General features: G+C 35.4%; 1 protein-coding gene across 3 annotated transcripts; it reads right to left on the bottom strand.

Moving 5' to 3' along the window:
• Window positions 1-839: 839 nt before the first annotated feature.
• Window positions 840-27,177, bottom strand: ILA (putative protein kinase regulator ILITHYIA). Of its 3 annotated transcripts, none has more exons than XM_022863275.2 (60): window positions 26,909-27,177; window positions 25,382-25,758; window positions 25,154-25,285; window positions 24,630-25,011; window positions 24,357-24,503; window positions 24,055-24,239; window positions 23,836-23,962; window positions 23,635-23,708; window positions 23,468-23,544; window positions 23,341-23,377; window positions 23,049-23,215; window positions 22,600-22,783; window positions 22,424-22,501; window positions 22,170-22,289; window positions 22,029-22,088; window positions 20,757-20,846; window positions 20,539-20,638; window positions 20,281-20,450; window positions 18,940-19,239; window positions 18,739-18,855; window positions 18,534-18,635; window positions 18,286-18,435; window positions 18,027-18,191; window positions 17,783-17,959; window positions 17,482-17,604; window positions 17,247-17,327; window positions 17,044-17,160; window positions 16,696-16,868; window positions 16,359-16,436; window positions 16,108-16,255; window positions 15,621-15,743; window positions 15,459-15,515; window positions 15,270-15,380; window positions 15,001-15,192; window positions 14,726-14,899; window positions 14,061-14,171; window positions 13,898-13,967; window positions 13,704-13,782; window positions 13,372-13,474; window positions 13,050-13,220; window positions 12,818-12,940; window positions 12,627-12,740; window positions 11,823-11,929; window positions 11,684-11,735; window positions 11,493-11,599; window positions 11,333-11,392; window positions 11,119-11,233; window positions 10,856-10,966; window positions 10,627-10,764; window positions 10,431-10,553; window positions 10,254-10,325; window positions 9,561-9,673; window positions 3,222-3,380; window positions 2,903-2,999; window positions 2,639-2,821; window positions 2,166-2,360; window positions 1,914-2,093; window positions 1,677-1,809; window positions 1,439-1,517; window positions 840-1,288 (listed from the first exon to the last, which is right to left on the bottom strand). In XM_022863275.2, exons 1-60 carry the CDS (start codon window positions 27,030-27,032, stop codon window positions 1,246-1,248), a joined length of 7,857 nt encoding a protein of 2,618 aa, XP_022719010.2. In that variant the 5' UTR covers window positions 27,033-27,177; the 3' UTR covers window positions 840-1,245. The 3 variants fall into 3 exon arrangements, with proteins under 3 accessions (XP_022719010.2, XP_089620082.1, XP_022719011.2); XM_089763956.1 differs by having other exon boundaries at window positions 840-1,341; window positions 26,909-27,166; XM_022863276.2 differs by having other exon boundaries at window positions 20,763-20,846; window positions 26,909-27,166.

Genomic DNA, 27,177 nt, shown 5'->3' with positions numbered 1-27,177 from the left:
ACAAGATGTGAGACTTTTGACACCCCCTCCCGATAGATACCTGACGAGACAGGCTCAAAATCAAGCGACCAGGCAAAACGGGCAAAAAATCTGACGTGATGCTAAGTTGAAAGATGGAGAAGGACAGCTCTTTCTTGATTTGATGAGCCAAAACTTAATAATTGGGTAAATCTTTCACAATTCATAAAGCTCCTTTCCCTAGCTGAGTTTCTAACTATTTATCATACATTTGCATCTCTCCAGTCAAAAAAAAAAAAAAAAAAAAGATTTCATGCACACAGACAAAGTTCAAAGAATTAAAACAAGTTAAGGATTAAATCAAAATGTGAAGGTATTAATTGTTTTTTGATATGTTATAGATGAAAGGGAGATGTATATATTATATTATACATTTGATATAATTCTATATATATATAGCTCCATGATACATGCAAATACAGTAAGAACACGATGAGCTGAATGAAGCCTTTTTATTTAGGCATTGGGCGAACTCATGGGTGGAAGTCGACATTTCGTGGTTTTCTCACAGCCTCTATTTTTATGATTTGATTCAGGGGTTAGGCAATTCCCTCATTTCCATGGAGGTCGACGATTTCTTCCCAGAGCCGGGTTGCCGATTGGTGGTGGTGCTGCTGCATTTGTATCTTCAATCAAGACTGAGCCCACCAACATTGCACAAAACCAGAAAAATATGATTTTCTTGTCCATAGACATCTCTCAAATAATTCAAATAGTATCAAATTAAATCAATTGGGAAAAGGGCGAAAGCTATTTCTCGATTGATACGCCCTTGTTCATATCATATGCAGTAGAAATTGGGTTTATAATATATCCAAATATAGTAAAAGTAGAAGAAACTAGTACATTTTACTAAATACTATATATGTAAAAATAAACTCTCGTTATAACAATATTTAGTCAAATGAAGGCCCTATTTCACATCAAAACAAAAGTGGTTTATTCTCAATTATAATCCTGAAAATTTAATTCCCATCCATGAGGCCTGTGGTTTCTATATCATGCTCATTATTAGGGAGTGGCAATTACACTGATATTATAAAAAACCCATATGCCAAAAATTTGGGCTCTTTCTCTGTATGTATTTGTACTTCATACGAAAAAACACCGATGCCATGGGAAAATTTTGGCTGGAGACCCTTCCAATTATTTGAAGTTCCAGTTACATCCATTATGAGTCGTCTTGATGAAGAAAGAATGCAATATTTAGAACGATGAAACAGATTTTCAGCTGCTCGCTGAGTCATCTTCACTTCCTTCACTGTTGTCGCTGCATTTTCATATTCAGCAAACAGCTTAAGATACCATCGGTTTGGAATCACACTTAAAAGATTTAAAAAAAAAAAAAAAACATGAACACATTTGCATAAGCGAGAATGAGAGATGTACACGTAATTGTTATAAAAGAAGTTTGGTGTACCTGTGTTCAGGAAATTTTGATATGCGTCTAGCATCCAAGCCAGTGATATATTTTTGTGCAGTTTGAACGTTTTCGGTACCTAGAAAATATAAATCAGTTAGTACAACATGATGCTCTTGTTTCTACCAACTCTCAAGTGAAGAGGAAAAACAGGTAAGAAGAATGCATTTAATTCATCGTAAGGCTGCTTGAGGAGAAGCAACCAGCCAAAAAACATGGAATAGAAAGGCAAAAGTACCCTTTGTCAACTGGAAGCTGTGGAGAGCACATCTTTCTGCAGCAAGCCTAACTGGGGTGCTGCTGTCCTTTAAACATTCAGCAAGTGCAGGGCCAATCAATGAAAGATGAGCCATGATAGCTGAGGGATTCGACTGCAACAACATTAGACATATTTTAGGTGACACATATCCTCATGGAAATAAAACAATAGGCCAGTTATGCTTTCAGCATAAAGAACTAAAGCTCCCGTACATACTTTGGCAGCAGCTTTTATAGCAGATAATGCCCTTCTCCTTACTTCACTAGAGTCATCATGCAATGCTGAAAGTACGGATGAAAGAATATCCACAAGTGCGGCGGAGTTAGAGGGATCACTTTGAACTTGATAGAGTAAAAGCCTCCCCAATGCCTTGGTTGATGTTTCACGTAGTGGAAACTATTTTCACAAGAAAGGGTCAGAAAATGGTGAAAAGCAATTATTGAATAAAATATTTTAGAATTGCAATACCTTCTCATCTTTCAAGGAGCCTTTGAGACACAGTGAAATAGATGGGGACTCCGGAGATGTCAAAATGGTGGATGGATTATGCCTGAGTAAGGAGGAGAATGCAAGAATGGCGCCATGACGATCAGCCCAGTTTGAAGAAGAGGATAGATCTAGAAGTTCCTGAAGAAGGTCGGACAGCTGCGACTCTTCCATATACTGCAGTACCATTAGAAGAAAAGTCAAAAGACAATCGGAGCAAATCAAAATGGATTCAGAATAAGCAGACTGACATATAGCAGGGAAAATATTGCATATCTCTTTAGCTGGTTCCACTAGTCACCTGTACAAGTGATGAATTCATCACCGGATAGGGCCAAAAGGCAACACAAAATATGCAAATAATGCCGCGGTCCAGGGTTGTTCCTCATAATGACTAGTAGCGAGACAAAAAGGCTAGTAGTTAATAAAGGTTCTTAAGAATATCTGCAAAGTACCTGCGATATAACACCCAATATGCTTGAAGCAAACATTCGAACTTGGTCATCATCATGATGAATTAAATCTTTGAGGAGAGTGTAGACACGAGTTCTAGTAGCTGGGCTCACACTCTTACCAGCATGCTTTACCACACCTTTTAAAGCAGTCAACATGGCCTCCCTTACTCCAGAATCTGATGCCTGAACAGTCAATTATTAGTAACCTATCTCATCCAATTGTAAGATAAATGACTCATACAGAGACCAAATGCTAGTAATTACCTGCAAACTAGATAGGAGGTCACTGACTAATGGGTCAACCCTGGTACTTAGTGCACTAAGCTTACCCAGTGCGAGGGCAGCAATTGACCGGACAGTCCTGCATTCAAACACATGAGAATTCAAAAAAAAAGCAACAAGCAAGCACACAAAAAAAGGTAATAAATATGGCAAGGTTATGTGAGTAACATCAAACAGAAAAATTTAAAGCAAATCAAAGGAAAGAGAATGGAATAATGAAGTTCAGACTGAAACAGTTGAACACAATAGACATTGTCTATAGTAAATAAACTGACACAGCAACTAAAGATTTCAAAAGGACCTTGTATTATCTTGTAGACACTTGATAAATGTTGTTTGTAGCTGAGGAAGAAAAGGTTTCAGTGCAATCCCACCCTTTCGGATCATGACACTCAATGTAGACAAAATAGCACTCTTGACCTGCCAAGGAAAACGATCACCTATGATTCGAATAAGAGGCCTGCAGTTAAGAAAGAAAAATGGAAAAACAAATATGCATCAGACTCGAAAAAACACTGAATAGCAGTCAGCAAAAGAATATTATGAATTTATCCAAGGGAAAAATGAGACTTTTAACAACTTAAGAACTTCACAAATCTTGAATGAGAAGTAACCTTAAATATGCAAAATATTAACCTACATCCTTATGCAACACACATCAAGAGGTAGTGGTCAAAGCTATAAATTGTTTTTTTCCTTTTACATGACATTGCAACAAACTTAGGTATGCTTTCACAGAATCCAGTTTACACTCAATTTTCCGAACAACATAACCAAGAATGAACTTGATAATGTAAATGACAAATATAAGAAAGCATGGTGTTATTGACAGCCTGAAGAAGATAACAAAAGCTTGACAGAAAGCAGAAAGAAAACGCTCAAAAACAAACTTGGGATTTCATTGAAAGATGATAATAGGCATGGCTATTGACTGCGTATGATATTTGTAAGAGTTATATATGAATATGAAGTAGAAGCATCCTTAAATTCTACCAAGTTGATTTTTTTTTACATGTTCTCTGTGTTTGCTATCTTATTTTAGTCTATGGTAAGTGATTATGTTTTTATTTTTCTCAACTGATCTGGTGGAAAGTGTATGATCCTTTAACGAGTTCGAGTTGCTAGGATTAGATGGGGCTTATTTGTATCCAAGGGCTAGGAATAAAGCTACTATAACCCTAGTACAAAGTCTTCTAGACACTTTAAGCAGCCATATTATACTGAAAGTTAGTAGTTCTATAACCAACTACCGCCTACTGTATATTTTTTTTTCAGCTTGAGTTTTGCATCAATTTTAGCTTCTATTCTGTGTTTCTATTGTTGTTTCTACTTTCATTACTACAACAAAATGTACCAGAACTTGCCAACTTATCAAATTAGACAAGTTGTGGTCACTGTCAAGGTATCAAATTATACACTGGCAATGGATCAAACATAATTCATGCTAATTTTTTGGCCAAAAAAAATCATATTAATTTCATTCTCTATCCAATAGAGATATAGTGGTCAACTATTCCAATAGAAGTATTGACTCCAAGGGGTCCAACTCAAACTCAGAGAATAGTCATCAGAATCAGACTGAATGTTGACCCTTTCAAGGCTTCTGGTCTCAGGTCAATTGGTTCAACTGTTGGATCATTAGGGTCAATGTTTGGTTAATTACAATATTTTAAGATATTATAAATAAAATTATATATAGATTAAAATATTTTATGTAATTGTGTGGGAAATCACTTATTTACAGCTATTATAATCTTGTAATCTGTATATTTATATTTGTACCCCTAGAATTAAGTATTTATATCCTTAGAGTTAAGCACAAAAAAATTAGGATAAACAATCCCTCAATTATAGGATCAATTTTTAGGAAGATTTAGTTTCCTAGTTTACCCACTAGTTAGTTGTATATAACCTAAGGTGCTTGTATAATTCTTTATGAGCAGTTTTTCAATATACATTCAGTTTTACTCATAATTTTTCACACAGTTTTATTTCTTAGTTTTTCCACATGGTATCAGAGCTTTAAGCTCTTCTTGGAAAACAAAATTTTCAGCCTTCATTGTTGACTTCTATTTTGGGCCTTCATTGCCGAACCCTGTTAAGGCCTTTATAGCCATTTTATTTTTCCCTTCTTTACCCTTCATTGCTAAGAGTCATTTCTGGTTATATCTTAAGACTTGTTTCAATTCAAAGAAAGCTATCACTACCACCCAATTTGAGAAAGTATCAACTAGGAAAATCACTGGAATACTACAGATATCTCAGAAACAAGGAAAGTTGGATAAAGAAAATATTGAGAAACTGAAAAGCCTATTGAAAACCCTAAAAAAGCCTACTGGGGTATGTTCCTTGGGTAAGGTTTCTAGTTCAAGTAAAGCTTCTGGCTCTCATGGATTAAATATCTCGATTAAGCCTATTACAAGTTCTTGGGTCATTGACTCAAGAGCCACAAACCATATGACACATTCCTCACAAAAGTCTAGTATATATACACTGTGTCCTAGTAATAAAAAAATTATTGTTGCAGATGGTTCACTTACTACAATGGCAGAATTAGCAGATGTTCAAATTAATCCCTCATTTGTTCTTAAAAATGTTCTTCATGTTCCTGGATTATCTACTAGTCTGATATCTATACAAAAACTTACCAGAGATATGAACTGCAAAGTGACTTTTTATCCTTCTTATTGTGAATTTCAATACCAGAGTTCGAAAAAGAGGATTGGACTTGCTAAGGAGAAAGATGCATTATACTATCTTGAGACATCAAACAACACAAGTAATATCAGGAATAGTTTACCTTTGTATTTCTTTTTGAAAAATCTCCCAATAAAAACAAAATCCGACTTTATCATTTTTGTCTTAGACATCCTTCTTTTGGAACTTTGAAAAACATGCTTCTTTCTTTGTTCAAAGGATTAAATGCCAAAAATTTTCATTGTGATGTTTGTGAACTTGCAAAGCATAGTCGTGTCTTTTTCAGTTAGCAATAAAAGAAGTTTTACTCTTTTTTACTTGATTCATAATAACATATGGGGTCCCTTTACAATTCCTAATAATTCGGGTGCAAGGTAGTTTGTTTCTTTCATAAATGATTGTACGAGGGTCTCTTGGATATTTTTACTTAAATCCAAATCAAATGAGAATAGTGTGTTTTTAAGCTTCCAAAACATGATCCAAAATCAATTTGGAGTGAAAATCAAGAGATTTAGGTTTGATAATGCAAGAGACTATTTCAACCAGAGTTTATCTATCTATTTCCAAAAGGAAAGGATTATCCATGAGTCATCTTATGTTAATACTCCACAGCTAAATGGAGTGGCAAAAAGGAAAAATAGTCATGTACTAGCCATAACCCAAGCTTTACTTTTTCAAGCAAACGTACCCAAATCCTACTGGGGGGAAGCTATTCTCACTGCCACACATATTATAAATAAGTTACTTTCAAGGGTTTTGGGATTTAAAACTCCTATGGAACTACTTTCACAGTTCTATCCCAACTTTAATACCATAAACAACCTCACACCTAAAATATTTGGTTGTAGATCATTTGTTCATGTTCACAGTCACAATAGGGGGAAATTGGATCCTAAAGCAACTAACTGCATTTTTGTGGGATATTCATCAACTCAGAAAGGGTACAAGTGTTATCATCCTCCTACCAAAAAATTCTTTGTGTCTGAGATGTTACTTTTGAAGAAAGCAAACCATTTTTTACTTAGCCTTATCTTCAGGGGGAGACTTCATTCATGAAAGATAAGGATAAAGATGTCTTTTTGCTTGATTTATCCTCTTCTTCAACATTTTCACCCATTAATTCTTCTAAGTCGAAACCTGTTTCTTCTGAGTCCAAGTCAAACACTGAATTTGAGTCTGAACCCATTCCAAACACAGAAGATGTGACAAAGGATAATATTGATCTTCATTCTATGAAGGAATTACAGGTGTACTCAAGAAGGAAAGTTTCAAATCCTAAACCAGTGCCAGTCCAAGAATCCTAACTCTGAAAATGAGATAACTACAGTCTTTGACTCTGTTTCTCAAAATAAGCATAAATCTCCTCAAACTATAACTAGTTTATGATCTACCTATTGCCATTAAGAAAGGAACTAGAGAATGTATTAAGCATCCACTATACCCAATCTATAACTTTGTTGTACTAAGCATCCACTATACCCAATCTATAACTTTGTATCATTTGAAAAATTCTCACCATCCCACAAGTTTTCTTGTGAGCCTAAACACTATTTCTATTCCAACTACATTATCCGAGGCATTATCCAGTGAGAAATGAAGGCAAGTCATGAAAATAGAAATAAAGGCCTTACAGAAAAAAAAAGACATGGGAACTGGTAGAGTTGCCTAAAGGAAAAAATCCAGTTGAGTGTAACTTGGTTTTCACCGTAAAATACAAGGTGGATAGTACTGTTGAAAGGTATAAAGCCAAGTTAGTGGGTAAGGGTTACACTCAAACTTATGGAGTGAATTATTAGGAAACTTTTGCTCTAGTTACCAAGATGAATATAGTTCGGATTTTGTTATCATTAGCTGCAAATTACAATTGGCAACTTCAACAATTTGATGTAAAGAATGCTTTTCTACATGGTGATTTGGAAGAAGAAATATATATGAAGGTTTCACCGAGATTTGGAGATCCTCTAGAAGCAAACAAAGTATGAAAGTTGAAAAAAGATTTATATGACCTTGAACAGTCTCTTAGGGCTTGGTTCAGGAGATTTGCCAAAGTGATGCTAGCAATGGGATATAAACAGAGTCAAGGAGATCACACATTGTTTATCAAGCACTCTGATTTAGGGAGAGTCACAATTCTATTGGTGTTTGTTGATGATATAATTGGAATTGGAGATGATGAAAAAGAGAGAATCTCTAAAACAATGTTTGGCTAGAGAATTTGAGATAAAATACTTCCTAGGAATTGAAGTAGCTCACTAACAGCATGCTATTCATCTCACAACAAAAATATGTGATGGATCTTCTAAAAAAAACAGGGAAGCTCGCATGTAAACCTGCAAATACCCCTAAGATCCTAATCATAAACTCGGAGAAGCTAATGAAGATGCTGCTGTAAATAGAGAGATGTACCAAAAATTAGTTAGAAGATTCATTTATCTCTCACGTACTACACCTGATATAGCATATGCTTTGAGTGTGATAAGTCAATTTATGCATAGTCCTAAAGAAGTGCACCTACAAGCTGTTTACCATGTATTGCACTATTTGAAGGCCAATCCTAGGAAAGGTATCTTATTCAAAAGAAATTCGGGGCTGGTTCTAAAGGCATATATAGATGCTGATTATGTAGGTTCAGTAACTAATAAAAGATCCACCTCAGGCTACTGCACTTTCCTAGGTGGTAATCTTGTGACTTGGAGAAGTAAAAAACAGAATGTGATGGCAAGATCAAGTGTTGAAGCAGAGTTCAGAGAAATGGCTCAAGGAATTTGTGAACTACTATGATTAAAGATTATCCTAAAAGACTTGAAGATCAAGTGAGATGGACCAATAAGACTCTACTGTGATAACAAGTCTACAATAAGCATTGCACTCAATCCTATGCAACATGACAGAACAAAACACATTGAAGTAAACCAACATTTCATAAAGGAGAAATTAGACAGTGAGTTGATTTGTACACCGAATGTATCAACCAAGGGTTAACTTGCAGATGTGTTGACTAAAGGTCTAAGTACTACAACATTTCAAGAAATTATTTTCAAGCTAGGAATGAAAAACACCTATTCACCAACTTGAGGAGGAGTGTGGGAAAACACTTATTTACAGCTGATTGTAATCTTATAATCTATATATTTACATTTATATCCCTAGAATCAATGATAAAAAATTAAGATAGACAATCCCTCAATTATAAGATTAGTTTTTAGGAACATTTATTTTCCTAGTTTACCTACTAGTTAGTTGTATATAAACCTAAGGTGCTTGTATAATTCTTTATGAGCATTTTTTCAATATATATTCAGTTTTACTCTTAGTTTTTCACACAGTTTTATTTCTTAGTTTTTCCACAAATTGTATAATTTAAAAAATTATGATATAAGAATTAAAAATATTTATTATCATTTAAAAAATTAGAAAAAAAGGCTAAGTTTACATCATTTTTTTTTTTACTTTCAGTTCCCTGTAAAGTTTTTATTTTTTATTTTCAACTTTTTTGAAGACAAATATTTTTGTAGTGAAAATGACAAAAGAATTATTAATTAGCATGCAAACATTAAGTAAGTTAGCATTTTAAAATAATTTTTAAAAGATTTTTAATTGACCCAGGTCAATAACAAACCCAGTGGGTCACCGGTTTTTTAATAAATCCTGAGGGCCACTCTGGCTTTTCTTGGGTCAATTACAGAAACAATCTCATTAAAAAACCGAGCTGGGTCACCAGGTACCGGTCTAACTACCGGACCGGTCCATGTTTAATAACAGTGACTCAAAGTATTGACAGCCTCAAAACCAGGCTTGTGTATCATCAGGCAACCAAGCCAGGCTGAGCAGTAGCTAAGAATGGTGCTATACACATTCCGATTTTTTTGGTTCATTTATTCTAACCTCTCTTTGTGACGTCCTTTTTTGTTATTTAAACCTTTCAATTTCCTACGGTACATACCCTGTTATTGGGATGACAAACTCCTTCAGTGATTGTTCACTAGTCACTTCAATAAGCTCCCCAAGACCTAGGGCTGCCTGCTCTCTTAGTTCAGCTGACCCACTAATCAGACCCTGCAGATCCAATCAGAAATAAAAAAATTAATACCATGTTGACTTGTCAGAGGAATAGAGATCAAGTAAAATGCCATAATAACAAATAAAAACATATTTAATTAATGTATAAAAAAGTTTCAAACAGTCAACTGAATTTGATCATTTGAATTCACCATATAAACAAACTTGAACTTAAAAGAAAAGTGTACATAAACTAGCAATTGCATTGAACTCCAAGCATCATCCCAACTGTAAAGATTCTCAACATGCAAAAATAACATTCAAGATGCTTTAGACAAAAATTGTAATATGATTGTATGATAGAAACAACAATAGAACATTTTGCAATATCCATTGAAAATGGCATTTATGACGGTAATTGGTACCGAAATTGTTGTCAAAATATTGCTTTTATTTATCTATACAAAACATGGATGAAGAAAGAAATGGGCTTGAAACACAAGGTAGAGATGATTAAGCATTGTATTTTCACCAGCACTAATTTAGAATTGCATGTTTCAGGAAAATCCGACATTTTTGGGATATCAACATGAGGTAATGATGACACACTTAGGAGAGAAATGAAAAACAGGAATACCTGAAGAAATATGGGAAGCAAAGGTTGAAGAGCTTTTGGAAGAGAGAATCCAGGAATAACAACAGGGCCTCCCTGCAAGTAAATTAAAAAAAAAAAGGATGTTCAGATTTGTTAGTTTTCCACAGACCATTTGCATCTGATAATCATCATCCTTATGAGAAAGTAGCAACCACTCACCTTCTTTTTTCTACGCTCCTTATCTCTTGCAGTAGATACAGCATCGCGTACTAACTTTATATATGAAGGAAGTACCTCTTTTGGAACTGAGTTGACAACCCTTGATAAAGCTTCCCAAGCAACCTATAAACCAAACATTAGATGCAAGGTACTATGTAGATGGGCAATAACAGGCAAGGAATAGCTCATAACATACTGCAATCGTGGCAGAATCTGAATCACTAAGCAAAATAATCAAGGTAGATATCATGTTTGGACTTTCATCAACTAGATAAAGTTTGCTGTTTTTGAAGAAGTATCCTATCAAATATGATGAACTTCTTCTAATTGATGCCTGAAACCACAGAAAGCCACAGAATGTAAGTGCATTTGTGTCAGTCAAAAAGAGCAAGCCTTAGTGACCATTAACAGCATATCAGACAAACCTCACTATCACCAACTCCTCTAAGAAGCTCTGACATTAATGATTCGATGCCTTCCTCATCAATGACCAAGACCACTGTTTCTGCAGCTTCCTTAGCAAGAGGTTGAACATCCTGAAACATCCGCAATGAGCAGGCAGTAAGATGTCATTGAATTAAAAAGGCTTATGTGCTTAATAACAAATGAATATGAACAAAAATTCAGTTCACATTCCAAGTTCAAAATGAGTACTACAAAAGAAGGAAGGAAAAGGAAATGTGTGTACCACATCATCACCACCCATTGAAGAAAGTAAAGCAGGCAGGACGGTACCAAGGTGATAGTTAAGGCCAGGCCCTGCAACCTCAGCTAAAGCTCCAAGAGCATGTGCATTGAAGGCACTGAACAGAATTGCAAAAGAATCAGTAACCAAGCAGAGTTATTAAAGCAAGTTTTATTTTTTTGAAAAATATCAACAACGTAAAAGAGTGGGCACTTACGAAAGGGGAAGATGAACCAGCTTAGGCAAAATATGAGGCAAGACTGCAGTAGTTCTGACACTAAAGTTGCCGAGAAAGAGCAATTTAGTACTGGCAAATTATATGAAACCATGCCCAAGAAATAGAAAACCATAGTCTCCAGAGGGAAGTAAAATATAACCTCAAGATTTGTTTGAGACCATCTAGAGCAGTATCAGAAGTTTCATCATCCTCCAAAGCATGTAGCAATGTTGGAACAATTTCGTCAATTGCTTGCATACCAGCACTCTGCATCAAGACAATTTATAGTTCATTCTGTCCGAATATAGCTATATAAGCAAGTTTGAAAGAAACAAGAGATCAAAAAAGTACCTTGTAGAGAGTACTGAATGCTAAGCCTGCTGACTCACGAACCTCAGGAACACTGTTGGAATAAATAGTAAGGCATAATAATTTCTCGAACAATTAAAGATAGAGAACAAGCACTAGCAGACACAAGATTGAAACAAACCTATCACAAAGGGCCGTACGAATAGTAGGAATAAGCTCATCCATGAAACTCAATAACTGACTCTTACCAGCACTCGCCATCACTTCACTCAAACCAATGCATACACCCTATCAACCATGTAATTTCAGACATCAAAACTAAAAGTATCATAAATCAACACACATACACACAGAAAGACTGCAGAGAAAGAAGAATTAAAATTGCAGCTTCAGAACAATAACAATTACCCAGAGGCAAAGCACTGATGTCACAAATACAAAGGTGAGGAACCTTCTTACACAAACCTTGCCTGTCAATCCAACCCTACCCAACCCTTAATGATGTCGTACCTTATATAGAAATTTTATTAGCAGGTAGAAGAAAAGAAGCTTAACAAAACAACCAACACTTAAACCGTATCATATAGTTCACATGAAATCCTTAGACATTAAACTAGTCTTTATACAGATATCAATATGATATTTTCAGTTATGGAATTAGATGACAACAACAATATCCTTCAATGGACTTCCCACTAAAAAAAGATTCACAGAATGAAGCTTAAAAGTATGACACACAAAAAGAGAAGAAAGAAAAAGCTATAAAAAAAAATGTAATACATCAATATTTCATGCTTCCTATAATTTTAATAGAACTATAGCATTCTAATAGATTCCAAATAATTACTTCATAATTCATCCATAATTGTTTTTAATACTATATGAATCCGTATATCTTTGTGTATTTAGATCAAAGGATGATCACACTCAACAGTACAGAGAATAAAAGGTAAAATACAGTATCATGAGAAGAGGAAAGACTCACCTGTCTTCTACTAGCATCTGGGTCCTTTAATCCCTGGGATAAAATTGGAATGATCAGAGGAAGTACTCTCTCCCCAAGCTTCCTTACAAGTTCTCCCAGTGATCTTCCAGCAACCTATATAACCGACGGATATTTTTAAGTTCTGAACCTTAACATTATAACAGAGGATGCAGAACAACTCAGGTACAAACCTGCCGCCTTTCAGAGGATGCTGATGCAAGTGAAGTAATTAGAGTATTCATTAAAACAGGCATTATTTCCTTGAGTGTCTTTGGGGTGTTTGCCACAATAGTTTTCCATACATGTAATGCAGCCTGACAAATGGAGAAGGAAATTTTAAGTTTATCTACAATATACTGTAATCAAAATGGTCACACCATTAGTTCATTTAATGAATTTGATAACTAACATGAAGAAAATTACCTGGCGTACAGTAATGCTGACATCAGTTCGAACCATATATAGTGCAGCAAGAACTTCATTGCGCTTATCCCTTCCCAGAACCTCAATAATAGCACGTCCATGTGCTTCAGTACTAGCACCTTCATCATCACTACCACCCTCAAGTAAAGCTTTCCCAGAAGTTCCAGCAACCTGGATAAGATATAGAGTAAAGAAATAAAATCATTGAGTTCTTAGGCGGTAAGAAAGAGTCACTTGGTTTGGATCTCCAAAGGACCAAGGAAACCAAAATTGCTGATTTGCCAAAAAATTACAAGGAGAACTGAAAGATGAAGATGCAAACCTTAAACAGGAGATCTCCTAATAGCTCCACAGAGCTTTGTCTGATTCGCCAATTATCATTAAAGATGCCATCTTCAACAGCTGGAAGGAGAAGAGGTAACGACCTGACATGAAGAAGAAAACAGAAAAGATCATCATTATGTCACTAGTGGATGACATTGAGACTAGACATGCAATTTATCCATCTTTATCCATCAAAGTTGTATTATTCAAAAATGAACTTAACATTTTAAAAATGCCCAAGAATAATTCGAGAAAGCCAGAACAAATCCTAATGATTTTTTAGATAAAGTACAAAATTAACTTCAAAAACAAAACCAGAAGAATCCTTACGTTGTTGCATAATGCTCCACTAGGACATGCCCAGCACCTAGAGCTGCATCCCGCACAGATTCATTCTCATCCGCAAGACCTATTATCATATAAGCAGCCATTATAATTGATTTATAAATAACTTGTGCCAAGAATCATTATCAAAGAAGGTCCAACTAAGGATTTGAAGAACAGAAAAGATAATTAGTATATACCATCTAAGATGGCAGGCAACACCAGCTGCAAGTAGTTCTGGAATTGAACACCCAATGACCTTGGGAAATACTATAACAAATTTCAAAGAAAACTGTTAAGAAAATCCAATAAAAAGAATTTCTTCAAGGGAAACTAAGATATCAAAAGGTATGATGAGATTACCTTGAAAAGTGTCAAATATCCATCACGTACAGATGCCTTTTGATGCGAACAGTTTCGAATAATATCAGGAAGTACATTTTCAAAGTACTCGGTACCTAGGGCAGCTAAGACCTGAAGATAGATGCAAACATCTCTTGCTTACTCAACTTATGATTTTTTTTTTCTATTTTTGATTGGTGAAAAATAATAGTAATAATTTACAAAGAGCACGTTAGGCACAAGACTTACACGTGCAAGTAGACAAGTGCACAGAAAACAATTTAACAAATAATGGCAACTTCTTATACATCAATGAAACTTTAGAAAAATATGGTTAAGTAGAAAATGTACAGAGAAAGTGAAAACAAGAGTCAGCTAAAAGAATACTCAAGATCTCTAGCTCGATCTAACTCGGACATTCCTGTCCATTAAAAATCTCTAAATCCCTCAAGCTTCATATTAGGACCAGCCTCCAATTAATCCCCTTATTCCTATCTGTAAATCCCCTCATCATGTTAATACCACTAACACTGATGAAAAATAACCAAACACAGCATGTAGTGGAAAAAACGGAGAGATGGGAAACACCTATAAAATTGGTTCATATATTCTTGGAGATTGGAAGGATAAGCAAAGATTTAAGTCAATGTATATATGCCAGAATTCAATAACTGATAAATTCTAACCTCACTCAAGCCTTGAGCAGCACCAGAGCGCTCAACGTTACTATTGTCTGATTTAAGTGTATCAAACAACCATGGGACAAGATCTGGGAAGTTTTCTTCTCCCATTCCTCTTATAAGAGATCCAATGGCCCTAGCTGCAACTGATCGAACTTCTGGAATGGGATCTACAAGTACCTGTACATATTTTCAACATATGAACTTCTGGAATTAAGGGTTTACACAAAAAAAATAAAAAAAACAAAATCTAAAATTTAAAATTTTCTTGGAATAGGCACCTTTTTCACTTCAGGAAGGAGCAATCCAATGTAAGGAATCATATCCTTGGGCTCTGTGACTAAGGAACACATATTTCCAACTATTTGAGCAGCTTTCTTTTTGGTATCAGCACTCCTCTCCCTTAAACCTCTATGTACTATTGGTACCAATAATGCAAGTGAAGGAGCATCAATTGAATTAATGAAAGTTGTCTGCAAAATTAAAAATAAGTTTAGAAGGACAAAAGAGAAAACAATCAAAATTGATATTTTCAGGTGCAGAATCTTACTTGGAGGAGAATATCAAGGGAATACTTTGTATGGTCATTGGGATCTGTAAGACCCATTAGAAGAGTTGGGACGAGTGAAGATATTTCCGGATTCTTTATTACACTTCCAACCTAAAAGAATAAGTATATTAGCTCAACAATTTTCATGTAAAAAGAAGCCAGAGCTTAGAAAAGAGGATAAACTATAACCTGCTGAAGGGCCATTTGCGCTGCTGATTGGACCTTGGGGTGTGTATCTGTTAACACCTACAGTTAACAAAGAAATATAAAAGTCAAAATAAAATTGGTATCAAACCAAGGGTACAATCAGTCAGAACCTGAAATAACAAAAAACAAGTATATTGAAATGACCTCTGTCAATTTAGGTACAATTTTAGGAAGGCACTGAGAGAGTTGCTGAGGAGCACAGTAAGCCATGGCACCAAGTAGTTGTACACTACTTTGCTTCGTTCTCCAGGCCTTATCTTCAAGACCCTAGATATGCACAAAAAGGTACCACAAGACAGACAGATGTTAAAACAGGAAACCTATAAGAACTTGCTTGTGGCTCATCAAACATGCTTTTATATTAATACCTAAGAGTTTATGGCCGGCATACACAACTCATTTACTGTATCCTAAAGAAAGTACATAATCATCCCAACTAGTGTGCAAATTTAAACAGAGTATCTTCCAATTTCCAACTATCTGTCAATTAATGTATAAACCTTTCAAGATTCTTAAGTGATATTAACCTTTAAACATATATTTCAATAGCTTTGCATTCAGTACCATAAAGCAAATTACATCAGTAGTTGAAGAGAAAGTGGGGAACGAGGAAAACAAACAGAAACATCACCTTTAGCAGAGATGGAAGGACAAGCTTTACTCCTTGTGCACTCAGTTGAGACATCATAGCACGAGCTGCACATTCAGCAGCCTCACGAACTGCAATTACTTGATCAGAGAAAGAAACCAAAAGCAATGGTAACATCTGAATAACATACCTGGATCAAAATCACATGCAATCAAATATAAAATGTTGTACAATGATGGACCTATCTAACATGAAATTAAACAAAAAATAGGCCCTAATGATTGTTGACATACGGCTCAAATAATCTTCCCAGATATTCACAAAGGCACTCAAATGCCAGCAGAGCTCCTTCACGAGATTTTGCAGAATTTCTGCAATTGAAAATGAAAAAGAAAGAGAAACAAAAAATAGAATGAGAAAAGGAACTAAATGAGTCACTAAATATATGACTAATGTTCATAACAAGCATCATCAGCAATCTTAATTGGGGAGGGGGTGGAGAGGTAAAAAGAATCAAAGCAGACAGAATAGAATAGCAATTAAAGTTTGGGAACTTCACCCAACTGAATTAAACTTAATAGCATCCATTATATATGTGATAAGAGCTGAAGGGTTGAAAGGAAGTCACACCTATCAGAAAAACCTTCTCGTAATACAGCCACAACCCCATATTTCTTCAAAGATGATAAACCGAACCCCTTGACCACTCCTGCGAGTCCAAAAGCTGCTCCTCGACGTTCACCATATTTCTCACTCTTCATCAACTGACCCAACAGTTTAGAAACAAGTGCGGCTGCATCATCCTATACAAGCAATGTTAACATTAAATTGATCAGTAATCCTGACAAGGAGATGAATCTGCAGAAGTATCATATATCTTCAAGCAGAAACTATCATGCATAATAGCACAAAATAAAAAGCACATAGGTTATTATTTCTAAACCTAAAAACCCATTTTTAGCACCAGGTGCCACATACTTGCTTTGATTGCATCAGAGGAGATAGGCATGTCGAGACTGCTCGCTGCACAGCTTCTGAAGGAGTGTTTAACACATCCAACAGCTTCTCTATGACAGCATGAACTTTGGGATCATCCTGTTAACAAAAGTACGGATCTTAGAGCTAAACTAGAACAATGCCATGTTCTTCTTATTATAAGAGAGAAGCAGTAAAATCAGCACCTTTGCCAAATGTTTTGCTAGGGCTCCTGTAAAAATAACCACACCTTCACGAACCAGATCATATTTTTCTTCATCTGATGCCTACACAAAGAGAAAAATTATGCATGAATACTCAGCAGGTTCTGCAAAACTACAGGAAGAAGAAAAACAAGGTACTCCAGCACTTGATTATGCAAGCATGGAATCAATGGAACATATTCAAAAGAAAGTATTCTAATTTGGAAGAGAGTTTAACCTTCTTATTCAAGTAATTTTCGAAAATCGGGAATAGCAAAGAAACATTCTCTCTTCCATGCCTATCAATAATCATAATACCAGCATTAATCATTCTTCCACGAACATCTGCATTAGGATCAGCCTGCAACGACAAATTTTCACAAAGTAGTTAAACATCCTTATTTCTAGTGAAAAAAACTAAAAGTACAAATAATTTTGCAGCCCTACACAATAAAATACAAGAGGAATCATTCCCAGCTTATATAGCAAAGCCAGCACACTTAAATAATTATTACCAAAAATCAGGAAAGAATACACACCAGTGCTCGTGATATCAGGAATGTCATGACAACAGGAAGGTCTTTTGTTCTTAATACATCAGCTGCAGAATGCAATGCCAGTGCTATTCCTTGTCGGCCAAGCCAACCAGCATCAAGATTTTCCTCACCAAAACCCGAATCACGAATATACAAAGAAAATAGAGTAGAAAGAGATTCCTGAAAATATCACCAAAAAGATCAGAAAACAACGTGAAAGCAATATGAAAGGCAAATATCAACAAACCTGTATAGAATCTGGGTTTTCATCCAAAGCAGTAGCTAATGCCTCTGCCGCAGCCAAGCGCACATTGTAATTTATATGAGAAAGTGCCTTGAAAATCCCAGAATAGTCAGTCCCAAACTCGTATCCATAGCGATCCCATACATCTTCTGCAGCTTCTGCAATAGACTGAAAGCACAGAGATAATGAACTGAATGACTCATCAAATGGAAGCCAAAAAAATCAAAATTTTGAACATTCATGAAAACAGTTCTAACCAAACCTTTTCTGGATCATGTAGAGCAATCCAAATGTTTGTTGCAACTTCAACGTTTTGAGGAAGAGCCCGACCAGAAACACATGGAATGCATTTTACAGCATTTAAGCAAGCCATTCTAACATGAACATCTTTTGCATACACTCCATACAAAGCCTGTAAGAATAAAATTAATACATAGAACATATATTTTCAATAACATATATTTTCAATCAGCATGTAGCAGAAAATAAGGAACTTTGTTAAGGACATACAGATGCTACTTCATCCGGCTGCAGGCCTAGACACAACTCATTCAATGCAGGCCCAATTGATGCTTGATAAGCTGGAACAACACCTAGAACATGATAGAGAGCCTGCAAAAAGTAAAATGAATGATATAGCAGGAACAAACCATTAAAAAAAAAAAGACTATAAATCATAAATCTCTAAATTAGACTAAAAGTTTGATTGCGTAACCGATAACATGCGAAGCCTAGGAAGGGGAAGAAGAGGGTCCATGTGCATATAAAGAATCCGAAGAACATCATCATGAAGTCCTGTTCTCTTGGGTGATAATAAAATCCGTTCCATTATCTGATGAGAAACATAGATGAGATAAATAAATAACAGAAGCATCATTGAAAGCATTCAGTAACACATGAAAGTAGGATATCTTACAGGAAAGACAAAAGTGAAGGAATCTACAGGAAGAGGTCCAGATTTACAAGACACAGACAATCCGTATACAATTCTCTCAAAAAGACCCAAAGATGGTCTTTCTTCAGCTTCTTCATCCACAAAAGAAACTAGCTCCCACTGAATGTGAACTTCATCAGTCACAATTAAACGTAGAGCAGTAGCAATATCGAGGGCCCAATTACATAGGGGATAAACTAAACATCGGGAGAGCTTCACTGATGTATCATAGGCCACATCACTAACAATCGGTGAACGCAATAAAGGATCAACAAACTTAACCTGCAAAAATAAAGGATCCACGAACTTAACCAGAAGAAATCTAAAGACAAAATCCATACCAAATAACTGGTGGAAAACAAATATGAAATTAACAGCAAAGGAAAATTAGATTAATACAAGCATTTAATGCCACTTTGAGCGAAAAATAAATAAAAACTAAGTTCCTCTGCAAGTTGAGTTAAAAATTTATTGCCAATGCAAATTGAAATTGAAATGGAGATGCAAAAAATGAGAAAAGGACAGGCAAATTAGGGAAAACAAATGAGCCTATGCCGGATCTAGGAGGAGAAGGGAATTTTTACTGAGCTCACAAAGAGGTTTCTAATGCATGGCATTTTATAGCATGCATCACTAGAATCACTCAAACAAATCCCAGTTTTTGAGCATTAGAGAATTGAAAAAAAGTTCATGATATGTAGACAAAATTGCTAAGATCCAACGTAAAACAATTGACGGCTCAACTTGAATAAAGGGCAACAAACTTCTTAACCAATGTGAGACAACACCACTTATCACTTCCTCACATGTAGGGCCAATGAAAAACAATAGGAAAAATGGGCCAAACACATGAACAACAAATAAGGGTAATGAAGGAAGGAACAAATAACCTGAGTGCCGATACCATACTAAGAACAAACCTAATAGGTAGACAAACAACGAACTTTAAACTCAATCAATATGAAATAATACTACAAACAAAACCATAGGTGAGGTTTCTTATCTCCTGTTCCAAAAGTTCCCCAATGAAAATGGATCACATGTTTTAAATTGCTAACTCAGCAATGAAGTTAGGTTTAGGGTTCACCACTTGGAGAACTTGAGGAAAGTATGTAAGAAACCTTAAGTAAATTGTACCCTCATAATATGTGCCAGGTGGCGGTTAAGATAGCAACCTGATGGAACCCCTACCTCACCACCATAAAGGAGGTTGCAGCTAGAAAATGAAAGACTGCCATGCAACATTCTCATCAATGGCTTATAAAACATACCTAAAAGGAAATACAGAAGGACAGAAAACAGAGCAGTTTGCAAGAAACAAACCAGGGAAGGTAATTGACTATGTGCAAAAACAGGATTAGCAACTGCCATCTCCCCCAGAGCAGTCAGCATCAATGATAGATTCTTCTGTATTTCCCGAACCTTCTCGCGTATGGATGCCTCCTCTCTAAGAAGCTGCTCTCGGGCTTCCTCTTTTGCAGTCTTTCCTTTATCTATATGGATTAAATGACAGACAATTTTATGACATGAATTAAGCAATAAAAATTATGAAGCAATAAACAGAAGGCAAAGTTGACATGCCAGCTTTCTTTGTTGACTTTCCGCTATCCTTTTTCCCACCACCACCGGCTGCTCTACTAGATACCTCCCTCTTTCCAGAATGGTTGGAACTGATATGGTCCTGGTAATAGAACATAACATAATATAAATGAATGAAAAGTTCTAATAAAGTAAAGATATGTAAAAGACCGCAGGAAACCAAGATGAACAATTTTCAAAGAGAAAAGGAGAGACAAGACCTCAACTTGTTTTGCATTCTTAGAAGTAATAGATTCTGCAACATAAACACCTTGCTCATTGGAAAGAATTCCTTCAGGAGTCCGGAAAACCTAAAACAACATAAAAATGATAGAATCAAGTCTTAAAGAAAATAAAAAAGAACAACTCAATGAACAAGAACATAAAACTACACAAAACATAATACGCCAAAAAGGGTGATCTAATGACTTATACTATTCCTCCACCTTCTAATTGTAAGCCAAGTTTTGATCATCACACTTTCCCATCATTCTCGCTAAAAATATTACCCTCAGGTAGCCACTCACTAAAATGGAAATTTTGTTGCGAAAAAACCTTAAAAAATTAAAGCCCTACTAATTTATGCCATCTTTGAAGTAAGCATGCATTAGGAGATAGTGAGAGAAATAAGTTTGTTGATTGAGAAATATAGAATGAAGCACATATTGCAGCCAAAAACCTTGAGAGAGCAAAAGAAGAATGAGGATTAACAAAGCCAAGTACATGTGGCACTTTAAGGCCCAAAACAAGTTAAGAGGGAAGCTAAAAGTAAAAAAGAAGATGATCAACTCAATAATCATAACATTGTCCATCCAATCCTCTTAGATATCTCGTTTTGACACACTCTTCTGTAATAAAAAAGCCAAAGTTTACAGAAAGAAAAAAAAATAGCAGAGTAGAAACAATATGCATGTAATCTAACGGTGCAATTAGAAGTCACACGCAAAGGAAACCAATGCTAAAAGTATGCACCATTACAACTAAATATGCTCATAATAGCAATTTAAATGTCTTATGCCAAGTCTCTAGGAAAGATAGACCGCAGAGAACTAAATCCTTGTCATAAAATAAGGCAACTAGAAATTGACAGTAGGTGACAGCTGCTAACATAATTGTTTAGCAAAAATTTTCACCCACCTAAAGAGGAAAGAGTTTTGTTTTTGTAGCTAATATCAGCTCGCTGAGAATTATATATATATATATATATAGACACACACACACACATAAATATATATATATATATATAGAGAGAGAGAGAGAGAGAAATGTATAAAAGAAATATAAACACTAAAAGATTGTTATACAGGGTTCATCCCTACCCTGATCCAAGAAACATTATCTAAAGTTTAATCCTACCAAAGTTGGTCAACTGTTTCATATATGTGGCAGTTGATCTTAATTACTAGCCAAAACACTGATAATAGCATAACTATAGTGAAAGATTACACCCAAGAAACCAGAACAAATGAAGTAGATAATGTTATAAACCACACCTGAATGTCATTTTCTGAAAGCATATCATGTGAATGGTGATCTGGAATGTTTATAAGGTGCTGCAAAGTGGAAGGGAGCTAACGTAAATAATCAGCACCAAGAAAAAAAAGAAACTGACTTTGACTAAGTATATGCAACACCTTCTCAAACTCCGCATAACTATCTTCAGGTGCTATTGACATCAAAGTGCACAGAGAATATACTGCAGACTTTTGTTCGAATGGATTGGCACTCATCAATCCCATTGGTCCCACTAGACCCTACAAAACATTACCCCAAAAAAGTTAACTACAGACCATAACAGAAGCATGTAATTGGACAGCAGTGCTAATAAGGTTAATTACCACAAAAAAAAAAAGACATAAGACATATTTCCCAAGAACAAAGATTTTACCTTGCAGATATTGCCAACATTAGCAGAGATAATACCAATCACATCAAAGCCAAGTGTTCTCAAACATTTATGGAGCCTCTAAGGAAAAAAAGATGAATGTAAAACAAAGACAAAATAAGCCACTAAACCAGAATATCTTCATGAAACTAAAACAATAAAAGATAAAATTAGTATACCCGCCAAACAGCATCTCTTTTTGCAGTTCCAACTATGCACGGATGATGAGAGCAGAATATAATTCGTGTACATACACTTGGTGTTGTAGCAAGAGCTGTGAATGATATAACAGCTAAAGCTTTCACTAAAACCTCAACAGATGGAATGATATGAAGTTGCGTGTCTTGAGAATTATCTGCATCACTACAAACAAACAGATTTAGATTTCTCTCATCAGATCAGATAAAAGGCTAAACAAAATTCAGAATATAGAACATAGAGCCTCAATAAAGAAGAAGAAAAAACATTAACAATAACCATAAAATAAAATGGACGGTGATAAAAGTAATTTCGCCAGTAAGAAAAAATCCAAAACAACAGTCTTTATACCTATAAAACACATTCAAAATAGACAATCAGTGCATGGTATTAAAAACACCAAAACTTAAAGAACTGACTCATTTTGTACCTTGTCTTCAAGGTACTTATTTTCTCTCCAACAAGAGAAAGAAAGTTTGAGAACTCAAGCAGAAGATCTTCTGATAACTGAGGAGCAGCAGCAATTATCTTCCTTGTAGCATCATAAGTTATTTTACGTACATCCCAGCTTGAATGGCACATTAAAAAGAGTAATAACTACATCAAAATTCAAAATCAATTATCACATATTGAATTCATCCTTAGCACGGAGCAAAGATCAAAGTTTCTTTCTTTCAATTGGTAACAGAAAAAAAAAAAAAGATCAATGCACACTGGTCTACCTGTAACAGTAATTTCGCTGAGAAAGTTTCCAACACTCTGCATAAAGAAGGCAACTCAACGAAGTTTAGTCATAAGCCAAAATAAATAAATATTACAAGACATTAGTGCATTATAAATGACTTAAACCTGCGAGAGTGTTCCACCAATAGCACTTCAAGAAGATCTACACATAATATGCAATCTTCAATTGACAATTTTGAGACCTAGGTAACAAAGATACTTTTTTAGGAAAAAATGTTAAAAATAATCCAATTAAAAAAAAACTCTAAAAACAAAGTTTTAGCAATAGCTACCATCGAAATTACAACAAGTGAGGGCTCATTCTGAGATATCAAGGACCAAATTTTCTCCTTTGCCACAGTCTCCTCTGGGAAAGGCAAAGACAAATAGAATAAAAAAGAGATAAAACGTTTGAACTAGAAAATAATAATGGATGGAAAGAGATTGTAGGCATCCTAATCTGCAATCATTTGCAACTACAACAAGACAAACACCTGCTTTGATATCAGCAGCTGCAATCTTCCCAACAATATTTAATGCATATATGCCATCTAGACGCTGCACAGCTTTAGTGAAACCAGTTTTTACGAGTTGAACAAGAGGCCCCAGTAACGTTGACATCTGAAAATTCATATTTCAAAAGCTTCACGGTAATGGAACAAGAATAATGACAAGAACAAGCTTCACACACACAAAAAAAAAGGGTTGTTGACCTGCAAAAGGGCATCAGAGTTTTTGCAGATAGCTCGCAAACAACGAAGATGACCCCTTCTTAAAGCCTCCTTCTCCTTGAGGCCAGAGGAAAAAAAAGAAATTAAATCTGGTTGAACTGCATCAGCAAAACGGGCTGCCCAAGAAGCAATAGTTGATAGTATTGCTAGCTTGACCTCTTCATTTCCTGCAAGGACAGATGACGATTCAGAAAGATCATCTGTAAAGGATTTTCAACACCTAACAAAACTTAACTAAAATTTTTATATGTAAACAGAAGAGGTAGAGAATCATCATAGCTTACCTTCATCTTTGTAAAAAGTTAAAAGAAAGCTGCATACAATGCGAGCGAGGTTGTTGAGATATTTTCCTTCAGGAGCATTAGACAGTTCCTGCAGGGCATTGATCATGCCAATTCTTTGGTAAGGAAATGCCAGCCTTCCTTCCGAGCCTGCTTGCAACGGAAAGTTGAGTTAAAGTTCATGAAAAGATTACTGACTAAAGGTCTTAACTCTTAAAGTGTCATACACCGCACACGGAGATCTATAAATGTCTTAAAAAGAGGAGAAGGTCAAACCTCCAAGAACAGCTTTAACAGCATTGAACATTGATTCAAAAGCATCAGGAGTACTAGACTTTTGGCTTAAACAGCGTACTATAGCCAATGCCCCAACCCTTCTTCCATCTTCTGCATGCCGAACCTGTGGTAATATGACAGAAAGAATTTCCATTGCATACTTACTTAAATCAAGATCAACTAAACTTAATAGTATTCCAACAGACTCCAACACAATCTCAGGGTTGCGTTTTAGCATTTTCACTGATGACGGGATCACAGTACTTTGGAGATCTTCATGTGACATACGCGCAAATAGTGGACGAAAAGATTCACTAAGCCCCTTGGTTGGCTTTTCTCTGGCATTTAAAACAGCTTTAACATAGATGTCAAGAAATATAGGCTGTACAAAGCAAACAATCATGTTAAACCTTCAATACAACTCGGTGAATATAAGTAAACACTAAACTAAAAAGCCTTGAAGATTCCCAAAAGTCAAAGAAATTCCAACATAAATAACAAAGCTGAAATCAAATAACTCCTACCTTGCTTTGCTCAAACTTAGATGGTACCAGAGAAGAAAATTCTAGTAATAAAAATAGCAACTCAGGAGTATCCTTGTATGGAATCCGTGCATCCTTTATTTCTTCTATGTATATGTTGTAGACATCAGGTGACTGTAAAAAAAGAAAGCAATAAAATCTAAGAAATTTATTTTGCAGTAACCAGCAGGACAATATCCTAAAAACCAGAAAAGGTTAGTCATAGCAAACCTGAGAAAATAAATGCAAAAATGTTTTTATGCATGCCCTTCGCTCACGGAAAGATCTTTGCATGACAATATGAAGCAAAGATGCCTGTGCTGCAGCTACTCTACACAATGCATTTCTCGAAAGTGTGGCAAATTGACTTCTGCTTAAGAGGAGACATGACCACTTGAGTAGACTATAGCACCCTACATGAGATTGGAACTTCAATTGCTTCTCCATTGCCTGAACAAGTGCCGCTGCAAAACTTTTCATGAACGTAACCTCGCCTAAAGCCTTCACAATCACATCATTAACAGCTTTTCTCGACCCTCCATCATCATATATTTGGAATGTTTTAAATATTATATCAACCAAAAGTGATGTAAAGTCAGGAGACATATCTGTTCAAAATGAGTAATGGTTCAACCAGTCAGTAGATGCATGTACATGCAAAATAAGTTCATCTTATTCTGGTTTTACCCTATATTTGCAGCATCGAGTGCACAAATATTCAGTTATTGAGAGACAGACAGAGAGATAGACAGAAACAGAGAGAGAGAGAAAGGGGGAGAGGGGGCCATGTGTTGCATTAAAGTGAAGGTTAAAAGTGATAAAATATCTAAGATTAATCATGCTGTATACCCAGCTTATTTGCAGTCGATTCACAAAATTAATGCATTTCAACATGCACACAATTTCTTGAGATTGCAGCACATGATATAAGCTCCAATAGGGAAAAGCAAAATCATAACTTCATTTCTGAGTAAAACTTTCAAATTCAGAGAAGACATCTTTCTACCTTTCTCGTTATTAATGCCAATCAGTTTACAAATTCACAGAAAGATTATGATCTACTACTTCAGGCAACAGGAAAGAAGATGCCTACTTTGTCAATGCAAATTACAAATTCTTCTGTCCCTTATTCATTCATAAAATATTTCCAGTTTTTTACACAGATTGCAACCGAGTTAAACCAGTCAAGCAAGGTGATTTAGATACCAGCAAACCTTTGAAATCATGCTTCATAAACGAAAACCCTCTAATTATAACTCTAAATCCATTTCACATCCACAGACAGCCAAGAACATGAACTTTATTTTCAACTCTTCTCAAACTTTAATCCATCCTACTTCAGCAACCATTCATCCAGTAATTACTCAAGAAACAAACACTACTTAGTACTCAAGTGTGCCGACATGTAATCACTCCCATTTGCTACAATTCACAACAACAACGCAAATTCACCTCATTGATGAATTCGTATTTTTTTTATCCATTATACACGTAAACACTACTAAGTATACATACGCATATACATCAATGTATGCAAAAATTAGCATTTACAGAAAAATATTAAAATTTTCAATTCCATAAACCCAATTCTGACTTCTAAAACCTCAACAACCCCTGAAAGAAACACCTTTCATTTCCAATAAATCTAAGTACAAATTTTACTTCAACAGTTCCAACAGTAAAATGAAACAATCACATTAACAAAAAACAACTAATAATTAATATTAATGAAAAAAAAAAAGAAAGAGAATCAGAGACCTGAATTGGCGATAATGGGAGGGAGTTCATCGCGAAAGATCCGGACCCGTTTTTTAGTTGACGGAGTAGAAACAATCTCGGCGATTGAGACTAGAGATTCCACCTGCGATGAAGAAGCCGCCATTTCTTCCCGGAATAGATCCCGATTTGGATTCCAGATCCAAAATTACGGCCTTTGGACCTCTTTTTGTTTTTCAGGTCTTTGAAATGAACACGATTCTTTTTTTTTTTTTTTGTTTCTTCAGTGTGGAGTGTTTGGCTAGGGTTTT

This window comes from Durio zibethinus, chromosome 7, assembly GCF_047325235.1.
Source record: "Durio zibethinus cultivar Kanyao isolate XHJ-2024 chromosome 7, ASM4732523v1, whole genome shotgun sequence".
NCBI lineage: Eukaryota > Viridiplantae > Streptophyta > Magnoliopsida > Malvales > Malvaceae > Durio > Durio zibethinus.
Note: the sequence above shows the minus strand (reverse complement) of the source record. Positions and strands in the feature narration are given on the sequence as shown.